Here is a 26,384-nt window from a genome sequence, read left to right on the forward strand (position 1 = left end):
AAATTCAAATGACTCTTGGAAACGCGGTCGTATATTTTGTTGTTTGAAGTACTACTGGAATCGGAATCGATTTTTCACCATGGCAAGTACAGTGGGTCCTTGTTTAACGTCACTTACCGTTCATGAAAAATGTGACGATAAACGAAATGACGTTAATCGAAGCACAATATCCCATAAGAAACAATGTAAAAAGTGAATGTCGGCTCCTAGACCTCACAATTCCTACGCGAAAAAATTTTAGCGTATCATATTTGGGCCATTTCTTACGATGGGAATGCCAAACTATGGCATAAACACGAGTCCCTGTCTTCATTGACGGCAATACTAGCAGCAACGTACATCCTTCTCCAATTTTGTATATTCCCGCGTTTGTTTTTTCGGCTTCGCTATGGTGGTCACCTGGGCATCATCGCCTGGGCATCATCATCGCTGAAACATCGTTGCAGTTACAGGAACCAAGATTATTGAGAACACGGCGAAAAAGTGACGACAAATACTCCGAGTTCTACCCGGAAAAATTCCTAGAAATCACTTTTCAGGTTCCAGAAAACCGTTATGTCAAGTAAAATTTGCTAAAACTTTACTTGACATTTACGCACTTAACATTTGCGCACCTACCTAAGAATTCATTTTGCAGAAAATTTGCTACAAATGTAATCAAAATTAACAATAAACACACCGTTTTACACTTCGTTTAGACTGACTGTATTACCGCCCACAAAACGAACAACCTGCAACGTCCGCCGCTTCGCATTTTTTCTCGCGCGAAATTTAAAAGACCTGACATTATCGAGAAGGGAAGGTGCGATAAACAAATGACGACCTCAGAATTTTCGTGACGTTATCGCAAAATGACGTTAAACGGGGTGACGTAGAACGAGGACTCACTGTACTCGTTTTCGATTCCGGTTCTTGGTCGAGAATCGAGGAATCGAACCGACCCATCACTAGAAAAAATAAATGTTTACTCTTTTGTGTGTGTCGACAGCTGCACTGCTGTGGTGAAAAGAGAGAGAGTGTCCATTGTATTTATCCCGAGAGGACATGTTTCTCACTCAACCGTGAAAACCTTAACCCTTTCGCTGCTGCAAGCGGGAATACCCGCAAAAAACATTATGGTTATTGCCTGCGACATGCGGGGATATTCCACGACTTTCAAAAAACTTTTCCTTCCAACACGACATGCGGGTAAATATCTACGTTTTCGAAAAACCCTCCCTTTCGGTCGTAGGTGCTGTCATCTGCTCGAAATTCTAGCGGAACTACGTCCATTCGTGCGGCGACATTCAGCGACGTCAAATGAATGATTCAATTCATTTTTTTTCTGGATAATAGGCAAAATAATGGAACCGATGAAAAATCTATTGAAGCAGCAAAAGGGTTTAAACCATGAGTAAGTCGTGAATTTCTTCATGAAATCTTAAAAACCTCTCAAACTCGATTTTAGATTTATATTTCACAAAATAATGGCGACAATAATTTTTCATTTGCAGGATATTTTTCGGAATTTAATTATGAATTAACCAAGAGGGTTAAGGGGAAAGTAGGGTAAAACATCAGGGTTTGAAGAACCCTAAACGGTTTTTCACAGAGATTCCAAATTTTCACATGCCGAAGTCTCAATGCCGAAATCCGAAATTGAGTATTCGTCTTCTCGACAATGGAAAATCGAAAATCGTTTATTCCTCGGATTTCTTTCAACTAGTGAATATTCCGAGATAGCCAAAAAATCAAGCAAAAAATCTAGTATCTTGCGAATCAAGGAATTTGTCCTACGATTATTGCAAATGCGTCAAAAAAATTCTAAAGCTAGGCCCATAAGAAAAGCATTGGAAATTTTAAAAAAAATTATAAAAAATACTTAATATCAATTCATCGTAATGAAAACCACACAAAAAAATCAACCAAAAAATCTAGTTTTCGTCGTATGAATTTCATTATCCTGAAAAATTTACAAATATGCAATAATTGGGAAAAAGTTTTAGTCCCATAAGGCTCCCATGTTAATTCAGGTCGATATATCTCGAAAACTAATCGACTTTTTCGAGTTTTCGGATTTTTCCTCTGAATCATTTCCGATTCCCTACACGTGCAAAAAATTTCAACTCTCCAGCATTTCTAGAAGTGGTCCGGAATTTGTATCCACGAGTGAGTGAGTCAGTCACGCAGCTGTTTATAGATTCATCTCGATTTTAGAACTACGATTGAAAGAGCAGAAGAAAAATCGATTTTTCGATTATAATTTCAAGTTCATTCACTCGCAGACACTGTCCACGCATTTAGTGCCATGACGACACGACAGACCTTAAGCTTAGGATTGGAAGACCAGTAGCCAAAGTGTTCGTTAATCCTGGCGAAAAATTCACCTCCCTCCCACCCTCCCATTTTCCCACTAACAACCTTAAGCTGGCCCTAAATTTTGCTAACAATGGGCGACCTCATGAGAGCACTTTCATTGCTGCGTTTATCACATTTGCTCTATTTTTAGTTGAAGTGCGGCCAGTGATTTTTATGTGATCAATATTTCTTCCTAAAATGGCTTATCAAACAGACCGTGAATTTGACGCAATTTAGACCGTGAAAACCTGGAAAAAACCGTAAATTTTATAATTTAGTTGGAGAGGGAACCCTGGAAGGGTATCCCACGCAGTTGGTACCCTGTTTTTTGAGCCGTATTTAATGTTTACTCTTTTGTGTGTGTCGGCAGCTGCACTGCTGTGGAGTGAAGAGGCCCGAGGATTGGAAGAAGGTGTTTCTGAACGAGACGCTGCCCTGGTCGTGCTGCTCTCCGGCCTCGAACGCCTCGGCCATCTACGAGGGCAACGACCAGGTGGAGCCGGCGCATTGCTCGATGGCGGCCGTGATGCTGGCCGACGAAGGCGAGAGCGGCGTGTATCACACGGGGTGCCTCGACGCCCTCGTCGGACTCCTCACCAAGAATGCGGTCGTCATCGGAGCCGTCTGCCTGACCATTGCGTTCATTCAGGTGAGTGGTACATAGCAGTGGTTAATTCGAATCCCGATTTGACGTTTTCCAGGGCAAGGACGTATTTTGCGTCGATTTTTGTGATTTTATTATGATGGGCTAAAGTTCACGATGAGTGCTAATAGGGTAGTTTCCTTCGAATCAAAGAAAACGAAAGGCATTGATTGCGATTCGTTACCCACCGTTAGTGTATTCATAATACACAAATTATTTGGTTTTTGAAATACCGGTTTAGATGAATGGCAGGGGTCAAATTTTATCCTCATTTGAAAAAGGCCAGATTGGCGACCATGCGATTCCACTCCACGTGACGTCACAGGGACCTAGTTTTGTATAGGACGAGTAAATAGGAGTTATACATCGTCTGAGGTTACCAATGCATGCATGAGGCACAGAGCTCAGGGAAACATGTCTTAATAATCACCTATTAAAACTGGTTAAGGTCAGAAAGTTTTCTTCGTTTGATAAGGTATTAATAAACCTTTTTTAAGCCAAGCGCTACCAGCCAGCAAGGTACTCAGCTACCCGCTAGCATCCTGCGTCCTATCAGCGCTCAGAGCCTCGATCAAGGTCACCTCACAAGGCGGAAGGGGGAACCGAAAAGGAAGACCTTGAACAAAATATATGGAACAAGTAAAGAGAGATGTGAAAGAGAAGAAATACATAGGTGTGAAAAGGTTAGCTGATAGGGGAATAGAGTGGAGAGCTGCGTCAAACCAACCCTAGGATTGTTGACCAGTGATGATGATGATGGCTTTCTTTTTGTCGTGGTAGAGCTCCCTGTAACAGGCCATATGACTCTCAATAGCCCTATACACACTCCTCTCAAAGTCAGGGTCACAGCCTCGGAAAATTCCAATTCCCCTCTCAATTAGTGTTACGGCTTCACTTAAGTTTTTTGCACTAAGCTGCTTCGCTTCCACTTCCCCAGAATCTTCCCTGGCCTCTTCCAAAGGCTTCAGTCCTTCAAGATTTTGCATGTCCTCTGTCGACAATTCCTCTCCGTGGGATGAAATCAATTCCTCCACATCATTGTGGGATACTTCCAGGCCCAGGTCCTTTGCAATTCCAACAATTTCTCTGTGAATGTGTTCCTCATCATCCTCAAACCCTTTGAAACCAGTAGCGTTGCCAGGAAGAACCTTTCCCCAAGACTTTTGCATTGTGGAGCACTTCACATCTTTCCATGCGTTGGAAATACAGTAGATTCCGGTTAATTGGGACACATTGGGACTTGTGCACTTTGCCCCAATTACGAAAACCATCCTGTATACGGGCATAACCAAACGTTGAAATGATAGAAAGAAGACTAAAGAATGTTCAAAATGCAACATGAGTTTATTAAACTATTAATTTGATTAATAAATCAGCGAGTTTAACTAATTAATTATCATTTTTGACCAATCTTAGGATTGTTGACCAGTGATGATGATGACGCAAAGTAATACCCGAACTAAAAAACATGCAGTGAGTCCTCGTTTAACGTCACTTACCGTTCCTGAAAAATGTGACGATAAACGAAATGACGTTAATCGAAGCATAATATCCCATAAGAAACAATGTAAAAAGTGAATATCGGCTCCTAGACCTCACAATTCCTACGCGGAAAAAATATTAGCGTATCATATCTGGGGCATATTTACGGTGGGAATGCCAAACAATGGCATAAATACGAGTTCCTGTCTTCATCGACGGCAATACCAGCAGCGACGTACATCCTTCTCCATTTTTGTATCTTCCCGCATTTGCTTTTCGGCTTCGCTATGGTGGTCGCCCGGGCGAGCGTCGCCTGGGCATCATCATCGCTGAAACATCGTCGCAGTTACAGGAACCAAAATTATTGTGAACTCTGCAAAAAAAGTGATGACAAAAACTACCGAGTTCTACACGGAAAAATGCCTTGAAATCACTTTTTAGGTTCCGGAAAACCGTTACGTCAAGTAAAACCTTGCGCAACTACGCAAGAATTCATTTTGCAGAAATTTTTGCTAAAACCATAATCGCAATTAAGAATAAACACACCGTTTTACACTTTGCTTAGACTGACTGTATTACCGCCCACAAAACGAACAACTTGCAATGCTTCGTCTTTTTTTTTTCGCGCGACATTTGAAAGACTTTAGGTTATTGCGAAGCGTAGGTGCGATAAACGAATGACGGTCTGAAGATTTTCGTGACGTTATCGTGAAATGACGTTAAACGGGGTGACGTAGAACGAGGACTCACTGTACTAGTTTACGTTTAACAGGAGCAATTAGCTATCGGCAAGGTGTTGGCCATTCACGATGAAGAGAGAGGAAGCAGAGATGGAGGTGGAAGAGGGCGGAATATGGATGGGAAGATGAGTGGAAGGGAATTTGGCTGTGGTGAGGGCATGAGGGGAAAATTTTGGAGGAAGAAAGGGGTGGGGGAAAATGTGAGTGCGGGGGTGTGCGGGGGAATCCTTCCCAATTTAACGTTTTCCAGGGCAAGGCTCCATCGCAAATAATGACGAGGCGTCTAAACAGGTCACTAAAACAGTGGTCCACACTCAACTAATGCACGCAGGCGACTGCCGCATGTCGAAAATTGTTCCCAAGAATCTCCACCACAATATGCAATCTTGCAGACCACTCTCAATCTTTCCGCCCGTGCGGAAAAAAATCAATCCTTCTACTTCTGGATACCACCCTGTGTAAGAAGGTGAAGGGTATTATAGTAAACTCTCGATTATACGAAGTGATATTGCGGTCCCGGCGTAAAGCCTATGCTAAATACATGGCGCTATTAGATTATACAAAATGTTTTGAAAGTACGAACCTCAGCTCGGTCCCCAGGAGCAAATGGCATTCGTTTATACGAATTATGACGAAATATTTGTCAACAAAACTAGTTACGCCGGCGTAAGTAGCTAAAAAAAACCAGCGCTTCCAACTGTGGTCCATGAAAAGTGTGAAATCGTAATTGATAGTGCAACTTTGGACATAAAGGGTTCGCCTAAAACCTCACGGTGGGAATTTAGGGGAAGTAGGAGTTCAGTAAAAATATCGCGACTGACATAATGCCCCTATTTACTTGCCTATTCGTAAACATTGCATCGACAATACTTCGTAGTTTAACATGTCAGGAAGGTCACACGGGGTATTTCGGTTCGATTTAATGCATGAGAAGGTGAAGGATATTACACAGGAGGGAAGGAGAGGAAGGGGAAGAGAGGTTGAAGATAAGGAAGGTATTGTTGCAACCTGGCCCCGGATAAGCCTGGGACTCGAATTTGAACGAGTTTAACGTGGGCTCTTTCCCTTGGCATCGGGTATCAATGATAGCACATGGATTGCATTTTAACCCTTTCAAGACGGCGGAGTTTTCGTCTTAGCATGACTGCTGTACTGAGCCCCAAGAGACTCTTCTTTCTCGTGGTACAGAGCATTTTTGGAGGACATTCGTTAAGAAGGGTCTTGCTGAACCTTTAACGACCCCTCCACGCAGGGAATTCGCATTATCTTGGACTCCGAGAGTAGTTGTGCTCCCTCCTTTCCGGGTTTACGACCGTACCTGCGGCATTGGTTTGCGGTCGACTTATGGATTACTCATATGTATTTGGCTCATGGATAATTGTTGCTTGCACGTAAATTGCAGACTTTGAATTGAATTCCTCATTTTTTTCTGAGCATTCTACAGATTTTAAATGAAGTTCTAAGGTCAATATAAATGCCTTTAATGCAGCAAAAATTTCTGTGTTGGTGTTTATACAGAACTCGAGATATAGATTAATATTTATCGTAGAATTTTGTTTAAAAATTGTAAACGCTGCTCAATAGACAAATAATTCAATTCTTAGTTTATATTTCTTGAGAAAAGAACAAATTTATTTTGAAAACTTGACTGGATAAACAATTGTATGACCGCGTTCCATTATCGATAGGCGGGGTAACATAAGAGGGGTCCGGGTACCTGCTCTTGGATTTCGAGAGTGCGGCCTAAACCCCGCAGTGTTGGGTCCTGAAACAAAGACGTCGTACACCCACGACCGTCCTGAAAGGGGGAGAGTTAGAAAACGTTTATAAACGGCATACAGTGTGTCCTCGTTAAACGTCGTCCCGTTTAACGTTGTTTCACGATAACGTTGTCCAAAAATTGAAACCCTTGATCATTTAACGTCATTATTGCTTCGCGTTAACGTTGTTCAAATTATTTGCGACGAAAAAAAAAATGAATGGCGAATAGGACGCAAGCGCATCTGATGTGAAGTAAATATTACTATATTAATGCGATTGATAATTTTCGTTTGACAGAGAAGGTTGGCGTGGGTAGCGTATGTTAAATATGCATCTGGGCAAATAATTATCGCCTCATTTACCCATTATCCGTATATTTTTCTGATTCCAACTTAAAAAAATGTCCACAAAGAGGAGTGGCTATCCTGGTGGTTCTTCAGACGTGGAGAAAAAACGGCGATATTATAACAAAAACTTGATATTATTAAAAGAATTGAAGAAGGTGCTACTGTTGAAGAGATTGGTCTAGTTTTAGATTTTCGTGGTTGAGTTTTTAGCATTAAAATTTCTTCTGTTACTGAAAATATCGATGTTTCGCCATTGAAATACTTTCTTAATATAGTTTGTATATTTCATTTAATAATGCCTTATTCCCAACCTTTTATCTTTGCGCTGTGCATGAATTGTTATCATGCTGAAGTGAATAATCGGTAATGAATGTTTCTCGCGATTTCCTCCGGATTAAAGAATGGGGAACATGCATGAAATTTGTTCATCATGCTAGTTCGTCTCATTGAATAGAAAATTTTCTCACGAGTCCAAATATATAAGCCAAAACTCTCCTAGTACTCCACAAGCGTCAATAAATGCCAACTAAAAATGCTCAAATATCGCTTGAAGTCACGTGACCTGAAACGCCTCCTGACGTCATCGCACGGTACACCATTCACTTCGCTAAAGAGAGTTGAGTGGTAGAGCCTTGAATGCAAGATATCGATGTAAAAATCTTCGTCGGGCTTTGAGGTAGTTCCTAAAAGGACAGATTGACTTAAGAGGGATTTAAGAAAGCAAAATACCTCAGTTTACTATAGCTGGATTTCCTTACGGCGGCTGATTTTTTTTTCTTTCCAAATCTCCCCAAACAATCCCCTTTATTTATTTCAACAACGCCTTGGCAACCCAAAATATTCACAGTCTGCATTTTGTCGTTACAGCAGCAATTATTTTCGCCAAATTTGGATTTGAGCCCCCGTAGATCGATTTTCTATCCACTTCCTCAGTCTGTCATCGGTGGATACCGTGCCGTGATGTCACGCTCCGATGACGTCGTGTTTTCAAGCAGCCGATGAAGATCAATTTTTAAAGACTCATAACTCAGCTAAAAAGTATTATTCATGCGCGAAATTTTCGGCGAGTACATTTGAGGTAGAGGCCTTCTTATTCCAGTACTTAAAAAAAATTGTGCATGTTCCCCATTCATTCCATCACGAAAAGTGACTCGCCCGTCATCCTCGTGCTTCCGAGTGCCAGATTTTTTTTCCGAAGAAATGGATTGTGATTTTTATTTTCATTTTGGCCTTCTAATATATATCTTTGGCTCCGATAATTGGCCTCCTTGGATTCACGCCCGGGAAATTCTGGATTCTTTACGAAGAAATGGATTGTTAGGAACCAATTAAAATTTTTTACATTGTTTCTTATGGGAAACACTGCATCGTTTAACGTTGTTTCGCTTAACGTAGAGTTTTTCATGAACGAATCAACATCGTTAAACGAGGACTCACTGTACGTTCAATTGTGTAAGAAAACCGCCAACGAAAATATACGGCTTTTGTCTCCCGGGTCAAGAAACGCCTGCAAACGTCAAGAAACGTCTTCAGTAGGGAAAAGGTTAAGGAGGTCTATTGTCTAAACTAAGCAACACAAAATGCTACAAAAAAGCAATCGATGGAGAATATATTTGTACGTTGTATCATTAACTATGTACTTGTACAAAAAAATTCCCTGCCCCATAATATTTCCCGCACTTGAGTTTTTAGGAAAAAAGTGAAGTAAGCAAGCAATTTTTTGCCCGGTAAAGTGTACAGCCTTCCTTTCAACGTGGTAATTCATGTAAATTAAGGACTATTTGCAATCATGTTCCCTGCTGAGTGTTTTTAGACAAATTCGCCCTATTGCGCAAAGTGTTTTTCTTGTATTCTTTTGTTCTAATGCTTGGATCTTTTCCATTTGTGTTTTCGTGTGCATTTGGCTCCATTTGCTGTGCCAGTCCACACCCACAGTCCACCTCCACACTTCATACCACCCCTGCGGCCCCGTCTGACTTACGAGTACAGTGAGTCCTCGTTTAACCTCACTTACCGTTCCTGAAAAATGTGACGATAAACGAAATGACGTTAATCGAAACATAATATCCCATAAGAAACAATGTAAAAAGTGAATATCAGCTCCTAGACCTCACAATTCCTACATGAAAAAATTTTAGCGTATCATATCTGGGGCATTTTTTACGATGGGAATGCCAAACTATCGCATAAATACGAGTCCCTGTCTTCATCGACGACAATAGCAGCACTGACGTAAATCCTTCTCCATTTTTGTATCTTCCTGCATTTGCTTTTCGGCTTTGCTATGGTGGTCGCCCGGGCGAGCGTCGCTAGGCATCATCATCGCTGAAACATCGTTGCAGTTACAGTAACCAAGTTTATTGTGAACACGGCAAAACAGTGACGACAAGAACTCCGAGTTCTGCACGGAAAAATTCCTTGAAATCACTTTTTAGATTCCTGAAAACCATTATGTCAAGTAAAACCTTGCGCACCTACACAAGAATTCATTTTGCAGAAAATTCGCTAAAACCGTAATCGCAATTAACAATAAACACACCGTTTTACACTTCGTTTAGACCGACTATATTACCGCTGACAAAACGAACAACCTGCAACGCCAGCTGCTTCGCGTTTTTTTCTCTCACGCGAAATTTAAAAACCTTGACGTTATCGCGAAGCGAAGGTGCGATAAACGAATGACGGTCTCAAAATTTTCTTGGCGTTATCGCAAAATGACGTTAAACGGGGTGACGTAGAACGAGGACTCACTGTAAATTTATAGGCAAACCTCTTTATAGTGAACCTCTTTATATCGTAAAACTTCCACTTATCATACCTACAAGACACCCCAGAGACGGCCTAACTACCTCCGCAAATCATACCAAGACAACTAGAGACCATTAATGCAGTCGTGATTACGTACATGGAATGACGTTTTCAGTGATAAATGTTTCACGCTTATTTTTTTTTCTTATACTCCTTTAATATGCTGGAATTTTCACTTTAATGATTAGTTAATGTGACCATTTTGTTCCATATGAGAGTATACCTAACAATAAATAAGAAAAAAAGGTATCAAACTGTCCAAATTACTTAAAGTGACTGGTGAATTAAGAGAGATCACATCATTTTCTCTCGAATCATGGTAAAAATCATGCGATAGTGCTTGCTTTCTGTAATTTTTAAATAATAAATGTACGTTCAAAAATGCAAGCATGTTTCTTTAGTCACATAAATATAATGGTTTAAAAGACAATAGTGCATTTCATTTCCGAAGTATATGAAAAAATGGTACCTAACACTGAAACCTCTCTATAGTGAACCTCCATACATCAAATTGCCAAAATTTTGGTCCCCTCAATTACCATGTGAAGAGGTTTTACTGTATCTGTGTACATATAGTCGAAGTGAAATTATTGGTCCGTGTGCCGTGACGGAACATTGACCTTAAGAGTACACCAATGCTGGAATACCGGTAACCAAAGGGTTCATGACCCTGGATAAAAATTGACACAGTTCCCTGCCACCCTGCTCACTCCATTTTGACAACTCACAACCTTAAGCCAGTCCTGGGGGGTTACCACGTAAACGCCGATTCCGAACTCTCGACTTCGACTTCGGCAAGCGGAGCCGAAGTTACGTCACATTCGAAGTGGTTCCCGATTGTTGCGACCAAGTAAGCATTTCATTCCGAATTTCGGCACGACCTTCGAATCGAACTTCGGCATGCGAATTCGAAGGGGTTTGAGGCTTCGAATACTCAGTGCCGAACACGGATTCTCGGTTCAAGGTTTGACGAACTTTCGTATATCGTAATTTTTGTGTCCTCTGAGGTTAACCACGCTGCTTATATGATGCTACTATTTAATATAATCAATTTTAAACATGGCACATTAACAAAATCCGTTTACAGGCGTCGAATTGCAGATTTTTGAATTCCCGGTTGTGTGTTTTGGCCAAGATGATGACTCCGTGTATCGTATTATGTTGATTACAGTTACGTTGAGGTATGAGTAAGAAATTGAATACATCTAATATCCTGAAGCTTCCTTTGAAGTCATGAAATAGTCAAGTTTTCAAATTAAAATGCCCAAGTTATGTTATCGTTCGAATTTACTTCATGCAAGTTGGAATGCAACTAATCCGTTCGCGTTTTTTGGACCGACATCTTCACGATTAATTAAATATGGAGTTTTTAAGCTGTATCGGTAAGTAATCATCGTCATTACTAACATTTCCATGATGCCATAGCCAATCCATTATCTCAAAAAATGTCCAATATAGACAATCAATGCACATTGATGAAGTTAGATTGGAATATTACTTTCACGAAAACATGATGGCACTAAACATTTTCGATGAATTCATTAGTTAATTTCTGAAATATTGCAATTTTGGCTGTGGCAGAAGTGATGATTCGCAAACTTTCATATTTGAGGCTAATATAAAATTCTACTACAATTCGAATTGTGAAAAGGATTTGTGGACATTGCCATTTAGAATAATTTTCATATTTTAATCTCCATGTTATTTCTTTTAACATAAAAATCTTATCTTTGATTGATCAGTGATGCATGATGAAACTCTGAACTAAAGCTATGGATGAGATATGGGGACTCAACTTTTTGAGAAGAAGGCAAAGGGAGAGAGAGAGAGCTAAAAAATGTTGCACACAATCGCGCTAGGTTGCGTGGAATCGGGGATTCCTCAGACCCTTTTGCTGTGGACGATCTCGTCTTCAAGGGGCTCTACCGCCTGAAAAAGATATGAAGCATGAACTTGTGGCAGGTTTGAGACCACACAAGGCAGTAGCACGGAGTCAAAAGTTAGTTAAAATAAATCAAGGCTAAGAAAATGATCTCTGCATGTGGCTTATACGCTACTGACTTATTCCAATTACCTACGTAGGTCCTCTATGCACTTCCCTTTTATGGTCAAGGAAGCTACCAAAAAAGCACCGTAACCGATAGCAATCTCTGACTCTGCCAAAGCAGCGTGTCCAATTCCATTGAGGAGTTAACAGAAGCTCTCAACTCAACGAAATCCTTGCTAAATAGATCCACTTACCATTGAGGAGAGAGGAAATGAGCAGGATCATTCGCAAGCATGGATACATTATATTTTAATTCTTGATTTATTTATCATTAACATTACAAAGTTTTCAATACATTTAATAAATTAAAATATACATTTACTTTTAATAAAAAAATCAATTTGGTTTACATGAAATACTATCATTAAAAAATATCAAAGTTAATGCCTTCTCAGGTACTCGATGAATCTATAAAAGAGAGAAATCAAGAATTAATAATAACATATACTTTCTTTTCACCCAGGAATTACCTTGTCACACAAATACCTGGCACAATAGGCTATGTTGATGTTTACTTATTTAGTCATCAAAGCACCAAAAGAGCAGGAAAACATTTTTAAATAGAAAATCATTTCATCCCATCAATGTTATGATAGTAAGTGGAAATCTAATGACATGGTATTGTTCAAATAAATCCAATTCAAAAAATAGTTCACCATTGGGACTGAATTATTTCTAAGAACGACCAATGAAATTTTTTTCAATTATCTCTATATAATTTTTGTATGTTCTTAGATTGTGAAATTAGGAAATTTGCCTTTTTGCCGACTTAATTCAATGTTATGCCAATGTAGGCAGTAGCCAGTGGAAAATGTTAGCATGAAATAATAAAGCATTTTTTTAACTTGGAGACATCTCTAGTCTCTCGAAATGTTGAAAGATGTATGGATACCTTTCCCTTTCTCCAATTTAACTTACTCATTCGCAACAGCCTGGAAGGTCTTCGCCATTTGGGCCACAGCAGTTCTTCTCACATCAGCCGCCTTGACCATGCGTTCATCGAGCAATGTGGAGTTATCGTCTGAAATAAATTTATTCACAACGCATTAGACTTCTCAAAAAATTGAAATTAATGTATTTTTGTGAAACAAATATTTATATAGAAAATTACGGTTCAGATGTAAATACTCTGACATAGCAACACTGCAATGGAATGCTGAAAATTTATTGGCTATCCACACCTTTGAGAGAAAATAATGAAAATGGCATAAAATGATAATTATCTATCATGTCATCAACTTATGCAGAAAGTGCCTCTGTCCTTTTAAAAATAACTTTGTGATTTATCTCTATCTTAAGGTGAGAATTTCTCTAAGATTCTGAAAGGAATGAACTGGCTAAATCTAATTGAACTAGATACTCACTAAGTCATGTACATCAAAATTTTTGTTATGACAGAGGAAATTACACATGAATGATCTTAATTGAGGCTTTGTTACAAATAATGTTTAGTATTAATTTCATTCCATTCAAAGATAAAAGTGTTTAACAACCATAAACATATTGCTATTAGGGAAAAAGTATCTAAGGATGTCATCCGTATTAAAGGTATTTTAGTGCTGGCTGGATTGGAGACAAAGGTAACCCAAATACACTCTGGAGATATCTATACTTTTTAACAAAATAAATTAAAAGAGTGAAGAATAGAATATTATTATGAGAAAACATATCACTATTTGAACATCCCTTACTTATGCATTTCGTATTCATTGAGCCAGCTACTTTCAGTCACTATGTTTCGAAAGATCACTTCATTTCTAACACAGTAATTGACATTCATTTATCCCCAGATAGCCAGAAAACTCACCACTTTTTTCTCTCTTCCTTTTTCCCCTTTCCCTGAGAGCCTTTATCGCTCTGCTGGTGTGGGTGTGGAACTGGGGAGGGGTCATGTGAAGTAGAAGGTACATGAGATGAGGCATGAGGAGGCAGCTCGTTGAGGACCACATAATTGGTTGTGAGCAAATGCAGGGTGCTCCTCCATACATTGCAGCATTATGGCTCGCTGCTCTACAGAGACCCTGAAATTGGCTCCTTTGCCTGCATCATGTTCTGAAATTGTAAATTGAAGTACTCTGCAAAGATGAATTGTGAATAATCAATCATAACAAAACAATTATCTCCTTCAGTTATAATAATTCACATTCATTTAACTGGCCAAAACAATTTGCAAACAAAATATAATCAATAAAGGTATCGTTTAGAAATATCATAATGGATTAGACGACATATGAATGCTGAGGGAAAAAATATTATCTTAAAGATGTATTTGTTAGCTAAAACTGTTTTTAAAAAGCATTTTAAGGTTTCAATTTTTCCTTTTGAGTATGAGCACACCTTTCATTCATGTAACAAACAACAGCATGTAATCTTTGCTGGTAGAGAAACACAAGCATTGATAAGAAAACATAATAAAGCAATAGAAATAACATTATTACATGCTGCAAAAACATCTAATCTCTCAGGCATACAAATATAACTTCCATTAATGTAAAAATAAATGACATTTGTTACCGCGGAACATCTGCATGTACTGACAGTAGCTTTATGATCTAATTAAAATACAACACACTTTATAAACTACGTTGAAAGGCATTCAATTAATACATTAAATTAATAATGTACATATTTACCACAAATATAACCCAGGGAGGGTAACACAATAAAAAAAGCCTCACAGGAATCATGCCATCTAATCATGGAATGGCATCAATGACACTAACACTCAAACTAAAGATGCACATAATTCATCTTTCAGGAGGATTGCAACCATTTATGTCACTGTCTATGCTTTTACTACAGAATTAGAGGCATTTTTTACCAACCATTTCAATTCAATGCAAGTATCATTTCAGCCAAAGTAACTAGCATCCATTAAATATTACTTTTCTGGTAAATACCTTCCTTCATGGTATCAAGTACGCCTTTCGTATGTACAAAAACATAATGCAAATTCATTTACAACTTATTATATTTCCTCACATTCCCACCATATAAATGAATATTCCCACCACCGTCTACACAGCAAATAAACAAACAACTTACCTCTCCGGGATAAGACTTCCATTTCGTTGGTAAAGGAAGACATGCAGTGATTGCAAAACATACCATCTCAGTGATATAGAGCACTTAAATCATAAAATGCGCCAAATGATTATGTCATACCTTTAGGTTTATACCACTTGCCTTCTCGGTTATCCAGTCAGTATTCAGGGAACTATCAATGCTCACAGTTATCAAGTATGTGTTACCTCAAAAGAAGTAGCTTAACAAACATTGTAGTTCACCTTATGATGTTGTCCTTCCATGGCTCCAGTCTCCTTAACTTTCTAAATGCAAAAACTAAAATGAAAAACCAGTATTAGTATAATTTGTGCAGAGAGAATGGCAACCAAAACTGGCGAATAGATGAAGCCGCAACGGTGACTGATGAACGAATGGATATTAAAGAATCAATGCTATGGTCACATGATATATTCGGTTAATGAGTTATTTCTTGATACCTTAATTTAATTGTCGCTTGATTTCACATTGATTAAATTCAGGACTCCCAACAGTGGATGAACGAACGAATTAGGCGGCTTGTAACATTTGCTTTGTTGAAATACGCATTACGTATTATGAGAGAAATACTTTGTTTGACATTTTAAAAGGTTGTTCATCTATTGTTGGGACGAAAATAAAAGCCTCAGAATGTTGAAACAGCTGCAGTTTGGCATTCCGACATCGTTGGCCTCGATTTCGTTGGCTTGTTTATTCAATATCATTCATCAGCATTTCATTATTTACCGTAATCGACGTGAATAAGTTTATACAATAAAAATAACTTCTTGCGCCTTTAAAGTAATGAAGGATATTTACAATACGAGCAACTATCCGAGTTACTTACCTCAAATGGAAATACTTACATCTTATTCTGTATATTTGTGAAGCAGACGGAAGCAGACACACCCAATGCGGCACACGTTCTTCATTGGCTGTAAATGATTACGTCATTGTTTCATCCGTCAGTTATTGCGTCTCTTCGAGAAGCTTTTCAAATTCGAAGCCGGCGAGTCGAAGGTTGTTACGTTGTCGTGCCGAAGCACCTTCGGTTTCGTCTTCGGCAAGCCTTCGGAAGTGGACTCGAAGTCGAATTCCGTGCCGAAGGCGAATCCGAAGACGGTCTCGAATTTACATGGTAACCCCCCTGAATTGTTCCAATTGTGTCTGTAAGTGTCCAGTTATTGAAAGAGTGAGTGAAATGAAATATTTGGGAGTAATTTTGGACTGTAATCTACGCTGGGATTAACATTTACTCACTGTAAAGAAATGCCTTAGAAGTGCCTTGTCCATATTTTACTACCTACAGTGGAACCACGTTAAAGCGAGTACGGGCTATAGCGAGACCCCCGCTATTTTGAGAGATAGCCGATGCACCGTCAATTGACCCTACAATAAGCATGTTAAAAAATTCGTTTTTACGAGGCCCTTTTGGTGTTGGCTGTCGCCATAGCGAGGGTTTCACCGCCGGAAAAACTTACGTCAAGACTCCTTAATCTCTGTAATTGCTAGCGATCTGTTAGAAATGAAGTTATTGGAGTGCTCAGTCTCAAATTTATGTGGTAAACTGTCGTTCGATAACTAAGTAGTTAATTTTGGTGAAAATATTGTGGCATTAGCATTCGCGAATGCTTGATCTTCTTTTGTTCCTTGGGCGGCAGAAAGCAGTCGCCAGCATACCCGCACGTCCATGAGTTGCATGAATAGAAAGCATTTGATGGCAGACACTATGGCCAAGAAAACACCAAACAATTAGTCGTTGTTTGAGTAAGGAAATATAGTGATGCAAATAAACATCACCTTTTGTCTGGATTTATGCTTACGTTTATCAGATAGAAATTTATCTGTCACCGTTCCACTCTGTTCCTGTATAACTGTTCGCAACAAGTATACATATTGGCTATTATTTGCTCCACCTCCGGTAAAGCGACAATTCGCTATAATGAGTGTTTATTGGTGCACCATGGGGTGTTGTTTTATCGAGGTTGCACTGTACAAAACAAATGCCCATTTCAGGTTAAAAAATAAACCATTCACAGTAAAACCACTATGTAGTGAACCTCTTTACATCGTAAACCTACATACTTCATAACACCCCTTTGGTCCCATCAGATTTACATGTAAATTTGTAAGCAAACCTCTTTGTAGTGAACCTCTTAATTTCGTAAAACCTCTACAGTGCAACCTCGATAAAACGACACCCCACGGTGCACCAATAAACACTCGCTATAGCGAATTGTCGCTTTACCGGAGGTGGTGCAAATAATAGCCAATATACCTCATATTACTCCTTTATTTTTATTTTCTCGCTTAGACGTGTTTGGTGTTTTTTTGGCCATGGTGTGTTCCATCAAATGCTTTCTATTCATGCAACTCATGGACGTGCGGGTATGCTGGCGACTGCTTTCTGCCGCCCGAAGAACAAAAGAAGATCAAACATTCGTGAATGCTAATGCCACAATATTTTCACCAAAATTAACTACTTATTTAACGAACGACAGTTTACCACATAAATTTGAGCCTGAGCACTCCATTAACTTCATTTCTAACAGATCGCTAGCAATTACAGAGATTTAGTAGTCTTGGTGTAAGTTTTTCCGGCGGTGAAACCCTCGCTATGGCGAGAGCCAACACCAAAAGGGCCTGGTAAAAACGAAATATTTTACATGCTTATTATAGGATCAATTGATGGTGCATCGGCTATCTCTCGTAATATCGAGGGTCTCGCTATAGCCCGTACTTGCTTTAATGAGGTTCCACTGTACTTATCATACCAAGGAGACACCCCCGAGACAGCATAACTACCTCCACAGATTGTACCAAGACAGCTAGAGACCATTAATGCAGCCGTGATTACGTACATGGAATGAAATTATCAGCGATAAATGTTTCACCCTAATTTATTTTTTATACACCTCTAAATATGCTGTAATTTTCATGTTAACCATTAGTTGTGGCCATTTTGTAAAGAAATGCCTTAGAAGTGCCTTGTCCAAATTTTACTACCTACAAAACAAATGTCCCAAACACTAGCAGGGTATTCCAAATGTGGTCTTAACAAAGGAACGGAGGGAGAGGTGCACTGGAGTGCCCTCCTCGAGACGAGTGTTCCCGTGTTAATTTGCGGTTTATTTCTTTCGCGATTAAATGAAAAGTGAAAAATTTCAAGCGCATGAAAACGCGACACGTAAGTAGGAATTATGGGAAAAAGTCCATGCGACGCATTTCTGGTTCCCCCTCCCGTCTTGTGCGGTGACCTTGATCGAGGCTCTGAGTGCTGATATGACGCAGGCTGCTAGCGGGTAGCTGAGTACCTTGCTGGCTGGTAGCACTTGGCTTAAAAAAGGTTTATTAATACCTTATCAAACGAAGAAAACTTTCCGACCTCAGCCGGTTTTAATAGGTGATTATTAAGACATGTTTCCCTGAGCTCTGTGCCTCATGCATGCATTGGTAACCTCAGATGATGTATAACTCCTATCCTCTCGTGTAGAAACTAGGTCCCTGTGACGTCAAGTGGAGTGGAATCGCGTGGGCGCCAATCTGGCCTTTTTCAAATGAGGATAAAATTGACCCTTGCCATTCGTCTAAACCAGTATTTCCAAAACCAAATAATTTGTGTATTATGAATGCACTAATGGTGGGTAAGGAATCGCAATCAATGCCTTTCGTTTTCTTTGATGAAGGAAACTACCCTATTGTCCCAAACACTGGCAGGGTATTCCAAATGTGGTCCAATGACGGAACGGAGGGAGTGCTCCGGGGCGAGGCGAGTGCTCCCGTGTTAATTTATGTTGTTTATTTCTTTTGCAGATTGTGGGCGTGGCCTTCTCTTGCTGCCTCGCCAGGTCCATTCGGAGGGAGTACGAGACGGTCTAACGTCTGCCTGGATTCCCTCTGCCGCCCCGCCTCTCTGCGCACTGCTTCTCCATGAACGGGATGCGTTGCGTGGTGTGACGGGTGCCGTGGTGGAGGTTGTGTTTTGTGCGCACGGAGTGAGCGATCATTGCGCAGTGCACCGAAGAGACCACCTTCACAAATTAATTCATTTAGAATTTCCCTCTCCATCCTATCTGTGCTATCTGTCCTCTTATCAAGTCTTGTTCGGACTCGTTCTCATCCTTGTGTTATTCCGTCTACTCTTTCGTTGTGCCGTGTTAGCGTGCGTTGCGAGATCCCTGTGGTGCGTGTGTCATGAATGTTGGTGTGGTCGTGTACAATTCTGTGCAAGTATGGGCTGTCAGACGTTGTGTGTTTGTGATGTTTTTCGTGTCCGATTTTGGTGAGTTTTTTGGTTTGTCGGTCTCTTTTTTTTTCCCAAAGATAAGGTTTGTTGATCGGGGGTTCATTTTTTTCTCGTGTGCATTGAAATCAGTTGTGCGTAACGCAGAATTTTCAAGTGCTCATGAAGTATTGATATTTTTTTACTAGTATCTGGTGTTATATTCCAAAGAATGTCACCGTGCATCTGTTTTATGATTAAATTCAATCTGTCGCACCCTTGCCGCCTGTGCAGGTCTTAAACGCCTAATAATTTAATCGATGACGGAGGGAATTTTGTTCAGAGGTGGCATAATGGGATCCGATGATGCTTTCTCGATGGTTTATTAAGGCCTTGAGTTCAATTGGCGGGGTTTTCCTAGTGCTCCCTCACTGCCAATCTGCTTCAAATCTTTCCTTGTCCCTTGGCTGGCTACATCTCCTCCATCATGTGTGTTCTCGTCAACAAATTTATTCCTCCAGCCTGGATCTCTGCAATCAGCTGACCTGGCTCAAAGGTAGAACCATCATCATTTTTATTTTTGGCGGTTGATTGAAACACCATCGGCTGGAACATTAATGAGCAACAACCTTTTTTTTTTAATCTCCCCTCTGTAATGAAGAATTTTTACTCCCATCTCAAGTGCTTTTTAGACGAATGAATGAGTTGTGTGCTTGCGTGAATGATGGTGGACACTATGTTAACTCCCATCTCTAATCTATTCCTAGTTTTCTGTTGTTAAGTTTCTTTGTAACCACATCATCCAGATTGAGATTACGTATATGTATGAATTACCATACTTCAAACTGTGTTGTAGTCACGTAAATAATCTGTCTTGACAGGAGTTGAAGAGAAAGGAATTGTCCTTATGTCACTGTGTGAAGTTCAGGGTCATATTTCTGCTATGGTATGCTGCTTGGGTGAGGGAATGTTTGATTCACCCCGATTGGAATCGTTTAGATTGGTTGGCTATGTCATAAAAAACAAGGCACTTTGTTACCTCCACGAAATATTTATAGAAAAATTTCCATTTATGACCGGTTTTGGCTATTACACAATTGTCATTAATGGTTAGCTGCAAGTCATTCCAACGTCAACACGAGTCTTTGGAGTGAATTATTTGAAGCATGAAACGCAGTGAATTGCGGTCGGGTTTCAACCAATCAGACTCCTCTGTTCCAAATGTAAACGAAACTAAATAATTCCGATCATTGTTGAGGATATAAGTCTAAATAAGATGCAAGTATTAGAATTGCCTATGATTAGGTTTTGCTCTTAAGGAAATGTAATTTTGCAAGGTACTGGTGATATCTGAGACGATTACAGCCATTGTGGAGTTGTGTGAAATTTATCAATTATTTTCCCCTCAACTTGTAAGTGTACTTAATTGGAAAACTCAACCAGCATATTATGCTTAATAATTAGAGGTGGACTTGTACCATAAGTTATTACCAATGATCGCTTTGATATCTTTTCTCCCCCCCCCCATTACCATTGCTGGTATTACTTGGTTCTGTATGTTAAAAAAAACACTACATTCAACCACTGATATTTCCAAAAAAGATGATGAAAGCTCAATTGTTTCACGAGGTTTTCTATGAATTCAACTTTGTACTGAGAATGAATTCTTTGGATACACTTCAAACATCACTGCCGAGGAATTTCAAATATGAGTCTCTTTGAGTGGTATTTAACGTTTTACACATTCCTCTGCGTGTACAGCCATTACTAAGATTGTAACCATCATTGATTAATTTTATTGAAGTATTCCGATCTGTAACTCCCCGATAGCCAGCCTTCTGTACCTTAGGAGTAATGATATTTAAATATTTCACGCAAGAAAGATAAAAGTAGTGTAATTACTTCTGGCGTAGTTGCAGTATTACGGCAATGATATTCAAACTCAATTTCTTTGCAATGAGAGGCTCAAGCTAATGATTTATTTTTTTATGTACAGTGAGTCCTCGTTTAACGTCACTTACCGTTCCTGAAAAATGTGACGATAAACGAAATGACGTTAATCGAAGCACAATATCCCATAAGAAACAATGTAAAAAGTGAATATCGGCTCCTAGACCTCACAATTCCTACGTGAAAAAATTTTAGCGTATCATGTGTGGGGCATTTCTTACGGTGGGAATGCCGAACTATTGCATAAATACGAGTTCCTGTCTTCATCGACGACAATAGCGGCACTGACGTGAATCCTTCTCCATTTTTGTATCCTCCCGCGTTTATTTTTCGGCTTCGCTATGGTGGTCACCCGGGCGAGCGTCGCCTGGGCATCATCATCGCTGAAACATCGTCGCAGTTACAGTAACCAAAATTATTGTGAACACGGCAAAAAAAGTGACGACAAAAACTCAAGAGTTCTACACGGAAAAATTCCTTGAAATCACTTTTTAGGTTCCTGAAAACCATTATGTCAAGTAAAACGTTGCGCACCTGCCTAAAAATTCATTTTGCAGAAAATTTGCTTAAACCGTAATCGCAATTAACAATAAATACACTGTTTTACACTTTGCTTAGACTGACTGTATTACCGCCCACAAAACAAACAACCTGCAACGCCCGCCGCTTCGCATTTTTTTCTCGCACGAAATTTAAAAGCCTTGACGTTATCGCAAAGCGTAGGTGCGATAAACGAGTGACGGTCTTAAAATTTTTGTGACGTTATCGCGAAATGACGTTAAATGGGGTGACGTAGAACGAGGACTCACTGTATTTTTTTATATATGTATTAATGCAGGGGTGCCCAACGTTTTTAACCAAGGGCCACATTGTCAATAATGAAAGGTGAAGCGGGCCAGTGGTGCACTACCGGGGGGCTTAGGGGGTATGGAATACCCCCCAGTAAAAGGTGGGTCTGGGCCCCCCCCCAGAAAATTTTAGAATTTTTACCCTCTTAGAAAACATGTTTATGCTTCCAAGTATTACAATTTTTTATTTTAGTTTCAGGAAAAAAACACCATTCTATTGTAGTTCATTCTGTTTATTAAATTCCTTAAACACTGCAATGGACTCATTACAAATAAAACATAATGCATTGTTCTTGTTTTCCACCACAAAATATTGCTCACTCCACTTTTCATTAAAAACACGACACTCATTGTCAATCTTCCTCTTTTTAAAGCTAGACATTGTTATAGAAACAAGCACGTTGCTGTAGCCAAATTATTCTAATCATTCATTCTAATTATTCACTCTCGCCACAGTTGCATGCGTATTTTAGTTGCCTTGTCTCTAGTATCGTTGTATGCAACAGCTTTGCTTATTTTAAGACCCATTCAACAATGTTGCTGGGTAAATATAAATATTAAATACAAAAGTACTCTGAACGCTTTTAAATTATTATTTATTATTTTTTTTTGCAACTCGGCGGGCCATACAATTACAACTCGCCGTAGGTTGGGCAGCCCTGTATTAATGTATTCAAAAGCTCTGTCAATATCATTTCATTCGTTCATCAGTATTTTAACAAGTAATTTTTTCCTATCACCATGATGAAATACCATCAGTTACCTTTTCAGTCTTTAGAAGAGTATTGACACTGGTTATACAATAAATTTTTGCTTATTAAGCTACTGTACTTGTAAGTTAAAACTATGTACTGGAACCAAAAAAACCTTAAGGTGGCAAATTATGCTAAATATCTTGGACATCTTTACTGTAATTGCAAATGAAGACACTGTGTTTCTGGGTGGTTGGGGTAATTATCAAAGATAACACTACCAATTCCCTTGTCATAACTTGTTTCCGTTAAGATTTTCTGTCGTGGTTTATATTTTGCTAATAATCGCCATTCTGTCCAAGTTTTTACGCATCGATCAGTGTTTTGATGACAACTCATTTGTTTTCCTACTTTTTTTAAAAAGTTTTTTTGATGGCTCAAATTTTTTCTAATTACTGAGAAATTTGCGAAGCATTCATTCTTACATTTCAAAGGCAACGATAAGGAGTTGCTCAGCAGTCTCAATTAAGTCGCGCTTTGAGAAACATAATGTTTATCGCTTCCATCATTCTAGAGGGGTGTTTGAAAATTGCGATATTATAGTGGATAATATTTGGAGGTGTGTGATAATAACCCTGTTTGATGAAAGTCGCTGATTGAGCATCGGTTCTTCTTTTTTCTTGCCTTCTTAACGTTTGGCAAGTTTTCAGTACGTACATACGAGGAGTGTTTTTAAAGTAAGTACCGTTTTGGCATTAAAAAAAAACAACGTAAATTTTTTTCAATAATAATTTATTCACTTGAAAGGCTGTGCTTTATTCTACTTTTCTACATAATTCCCAATGCTATTGAGGCATTTATGGTATCTTGGGACCAGCTTTTGTATGCCATCGTCAAAGAAGCTTGCGGCCTGATTAGACAACCACTGCTTCACGGTCGTTTTCACTTCGTCATTTTTGGCACCCAGCGTGAACACAATTTCCGATAATTTAAACGTTCGGACACAATTTCGTAAAGTACACTTCTTGAGACAGCAGGAAACTTTTCAGCTAAGGACGAAATGGTGAATCGTCTGTTCTCATTCACTTTACAGTCCTTGTTTTTGAATCAGTTCATCGGTAATGACTGAAGGTGTCCCACTTCTTTCCTCGTCATGAATGTTTGTGCGGCCATCTTTAAAGGCCCTAACCCATTTCCGCACCATTCCATCACTCATAATGTTTTCACCATACACTTCACTGATTTGGTGATGAATATGAAGCAGTGGTTGTCTAATCAGGAGGCAAGCTTCTTTGGCGATGGCATACAAAAGCTGGTCCCAAGATACGATAAATGCCACAATAGTAATGGGAATTATGTAGAAAAGTAGAGTAAAGTACGGCCGTTCAAGTGAATAAATTATTTTTGGAAAAAATTTACTCGTTGTTTTTTTATGTCAAAACGCTACTTATTTAAAAACACGCCTCGTATTTTCAAAGTATTACCCGTAAGTACCGGTAATATATATCGATGAAGCATAGAGTCTTATGCTGGTTGGGTTCACAGCATTACTTTGTACCCTTTCATGAAAACCACTTTGGAATTTTCAGGTTTCCTCTCATGCTATGCTAATGTAAACCTCTTGCTATTGGTTATTGCTACACAGCATAGGGTTGTATGTACCCACTCAACCGTGTGAATAAGCCGCAAATCATTGTCATGAGACTTAAAAAAATCTCTCAAACTTGATTGTGGAACTACTATTGATGAATCAAAAGATAAATCGATGTGTCGTTAGTATTTCATGATAAGTCCATGCAGAGACAGTCTACACATTTACTGATCACGTTTATTTGTGCAATTATTATGCGGTAATCAGAGTGTTCATAAACACCGGCAAAAATTCAGGCTGATCTCAACTTTCCCAGCTCTCTGCTCCCTCCATTTTCCAACTCGCAACCTTTAGCCGGCACCGAATTTCACCAATGACAGGTGACGTCACAAGAGAGATTTTCGATGCCACATTAAGTGCTGCCGTTGCTGCATTTGATAAATTTTCGGTTAACCTGCGGCCAGTAATTGCGACGTGATCACTATCTCTGCCTTGAATGGTAGACGGTGAATTTGACGGCAAATTTCGACCATGAAAACCTGGAAAGAACAGTGATTTTCATATTTATTTAAGAGTGGAAACCAAGACTTAATCCCGTCCTCGCCAATACATTCCCGCTGAAATTCTTGACTGAAAGTTTCCAACGTTCGTGCATTTTACTATTGATCATCGTATCCTCCTCTTGAAATTTTTTGTGTCAGGAGTGAATTGTGAGTTATAACTCCGTGAAAGGGATCTTTTTGTTAAAATTTTTTCTTGAAACATTGTGGCGTGAGTGTGTGTTGGATGTGTGGTTGAAAAGTGACGTTTTTATTTCATTTTTTTTTTTAGAGTTGCGGCATTGTATTCAATGATTGTGGAGTTTCTTGTCTTGCATTGATTTTTTTTTTTTAAAGGGTCAGAGAAATTTCTTCCACTTTAATTTCCTTTTGAACAACGCAAACAAATCACGTGGCTAACGACTGAAGATTCTTTAGTTTTGGATATGAAAACATGCCACTTGCAACAGTGGATTACTGTAGGAAAGTGGGCTCCACTGATCTTTTTAAGTGGATAAAACTTAGCATTTTGAGTGCTGAATAGCAGTGTTACTTCAACCGACCAGGGCATCAAAACTGTAATGTTGACCTCAACAAGATCTCCTGATCTCCCAAAATAAGGAAGTCCACTTGAACAGCACCTGGGCTGTTATGGGCTCGGTACTGTCCATTGTCTGTATTTTTCAAAAACTGCTAAATAATAAACCGTATTAGATATTTTATTTTCATCATTTTTTGCCGTAGTACGGTAAAATTGTGCACTGCATGAGCCACTGCTTACTGCTAGCGACGCTATCGAGCGTTACTTTCCACGCAACAAAACCAGAATTCCCGCAACGCACATGTCCTCGGTCACCTGGCAACACACATTTGCGTCGCTAGCACTCTTCAGGTGTTAGAAACCCTGGTTGGTCCACTTTCTTTCCTTTAATCCGCTGTGCGAGTGACATGTTTTGATATCGAAAACTAACGAATCCTCGATCGTAAGCCATGCGATTTGTTTGCAATGTTCAAAGTAGAGCCAGCATTTTTTTTTTTTAATTTTTTGCATTTACATGCTTGTGTGTGTTGTGTTTAATGAAAATTTTCTCGAAGACTGCAGTTTTATTACCTCGTCAAGTATTCCATTGTTACCATTCAAAAGGTCCTCCCAATTTTCGTTTCACGTGTTTGTGAACGTTAGTCGCGAGTGAGTTAGTTATTCCTCGTCAAAGATCACTTTTTTTTTTTTGGTATGAGATAAGTGTTGCTGAAAAGACACGCAAATTTTTCCAATTTAATATTTAGCTGTGTCACTTAAAAAAAGTTTTTTGTGTGTACATCTGGAATTATACT

At 39.2% G+C, this 26,384-nt stretch overlaps 1 protein-coding gene across 1 annotated transcript in view; it reads left to right on the plus strand.

Annotated features, from left to right (window-relative positions):
- Positions 1–20,144, plus strand: part of LOC124170216 (CD63 antigen-like) — a 37,353-nt gene extending 17,209 nt beyond the window's left edge. The window contains exons 4-5 of the mRNA XM_046548914.1: positions 2,708–2,986; positions 19,021–20,144. Of these exons, the coding sequence (XP_046404870.1) occupies positions 2,708–2,986; positions 19,021–19,086 (345 nt within the window). The 3' untranslated portion in view covers positions 19,087–20,144. The remainder of the gene's footprint in view (positions 1–2,707; positions 2,987–19,020) is intronic.
- The last annotated feature ends 6,240 nt before the right edge of the window (positions 20,145–26,384 follow it).

The sequence above is a fragment of the Ischnura elegans genome, chromosome 13, assembly GCF_921293095.1.
Source record: "Ischnura elegans chromosome 13, ioIscEleg1.1, whole genome shotgun sequence".
Classification (NCBI taxonomy): domain Eukaryota; kingdom Metazoa; phylum Arthropoda; class Insecta; order Odonata; family Coenagrionidae; genus Ischnura; species Ischnura elegans.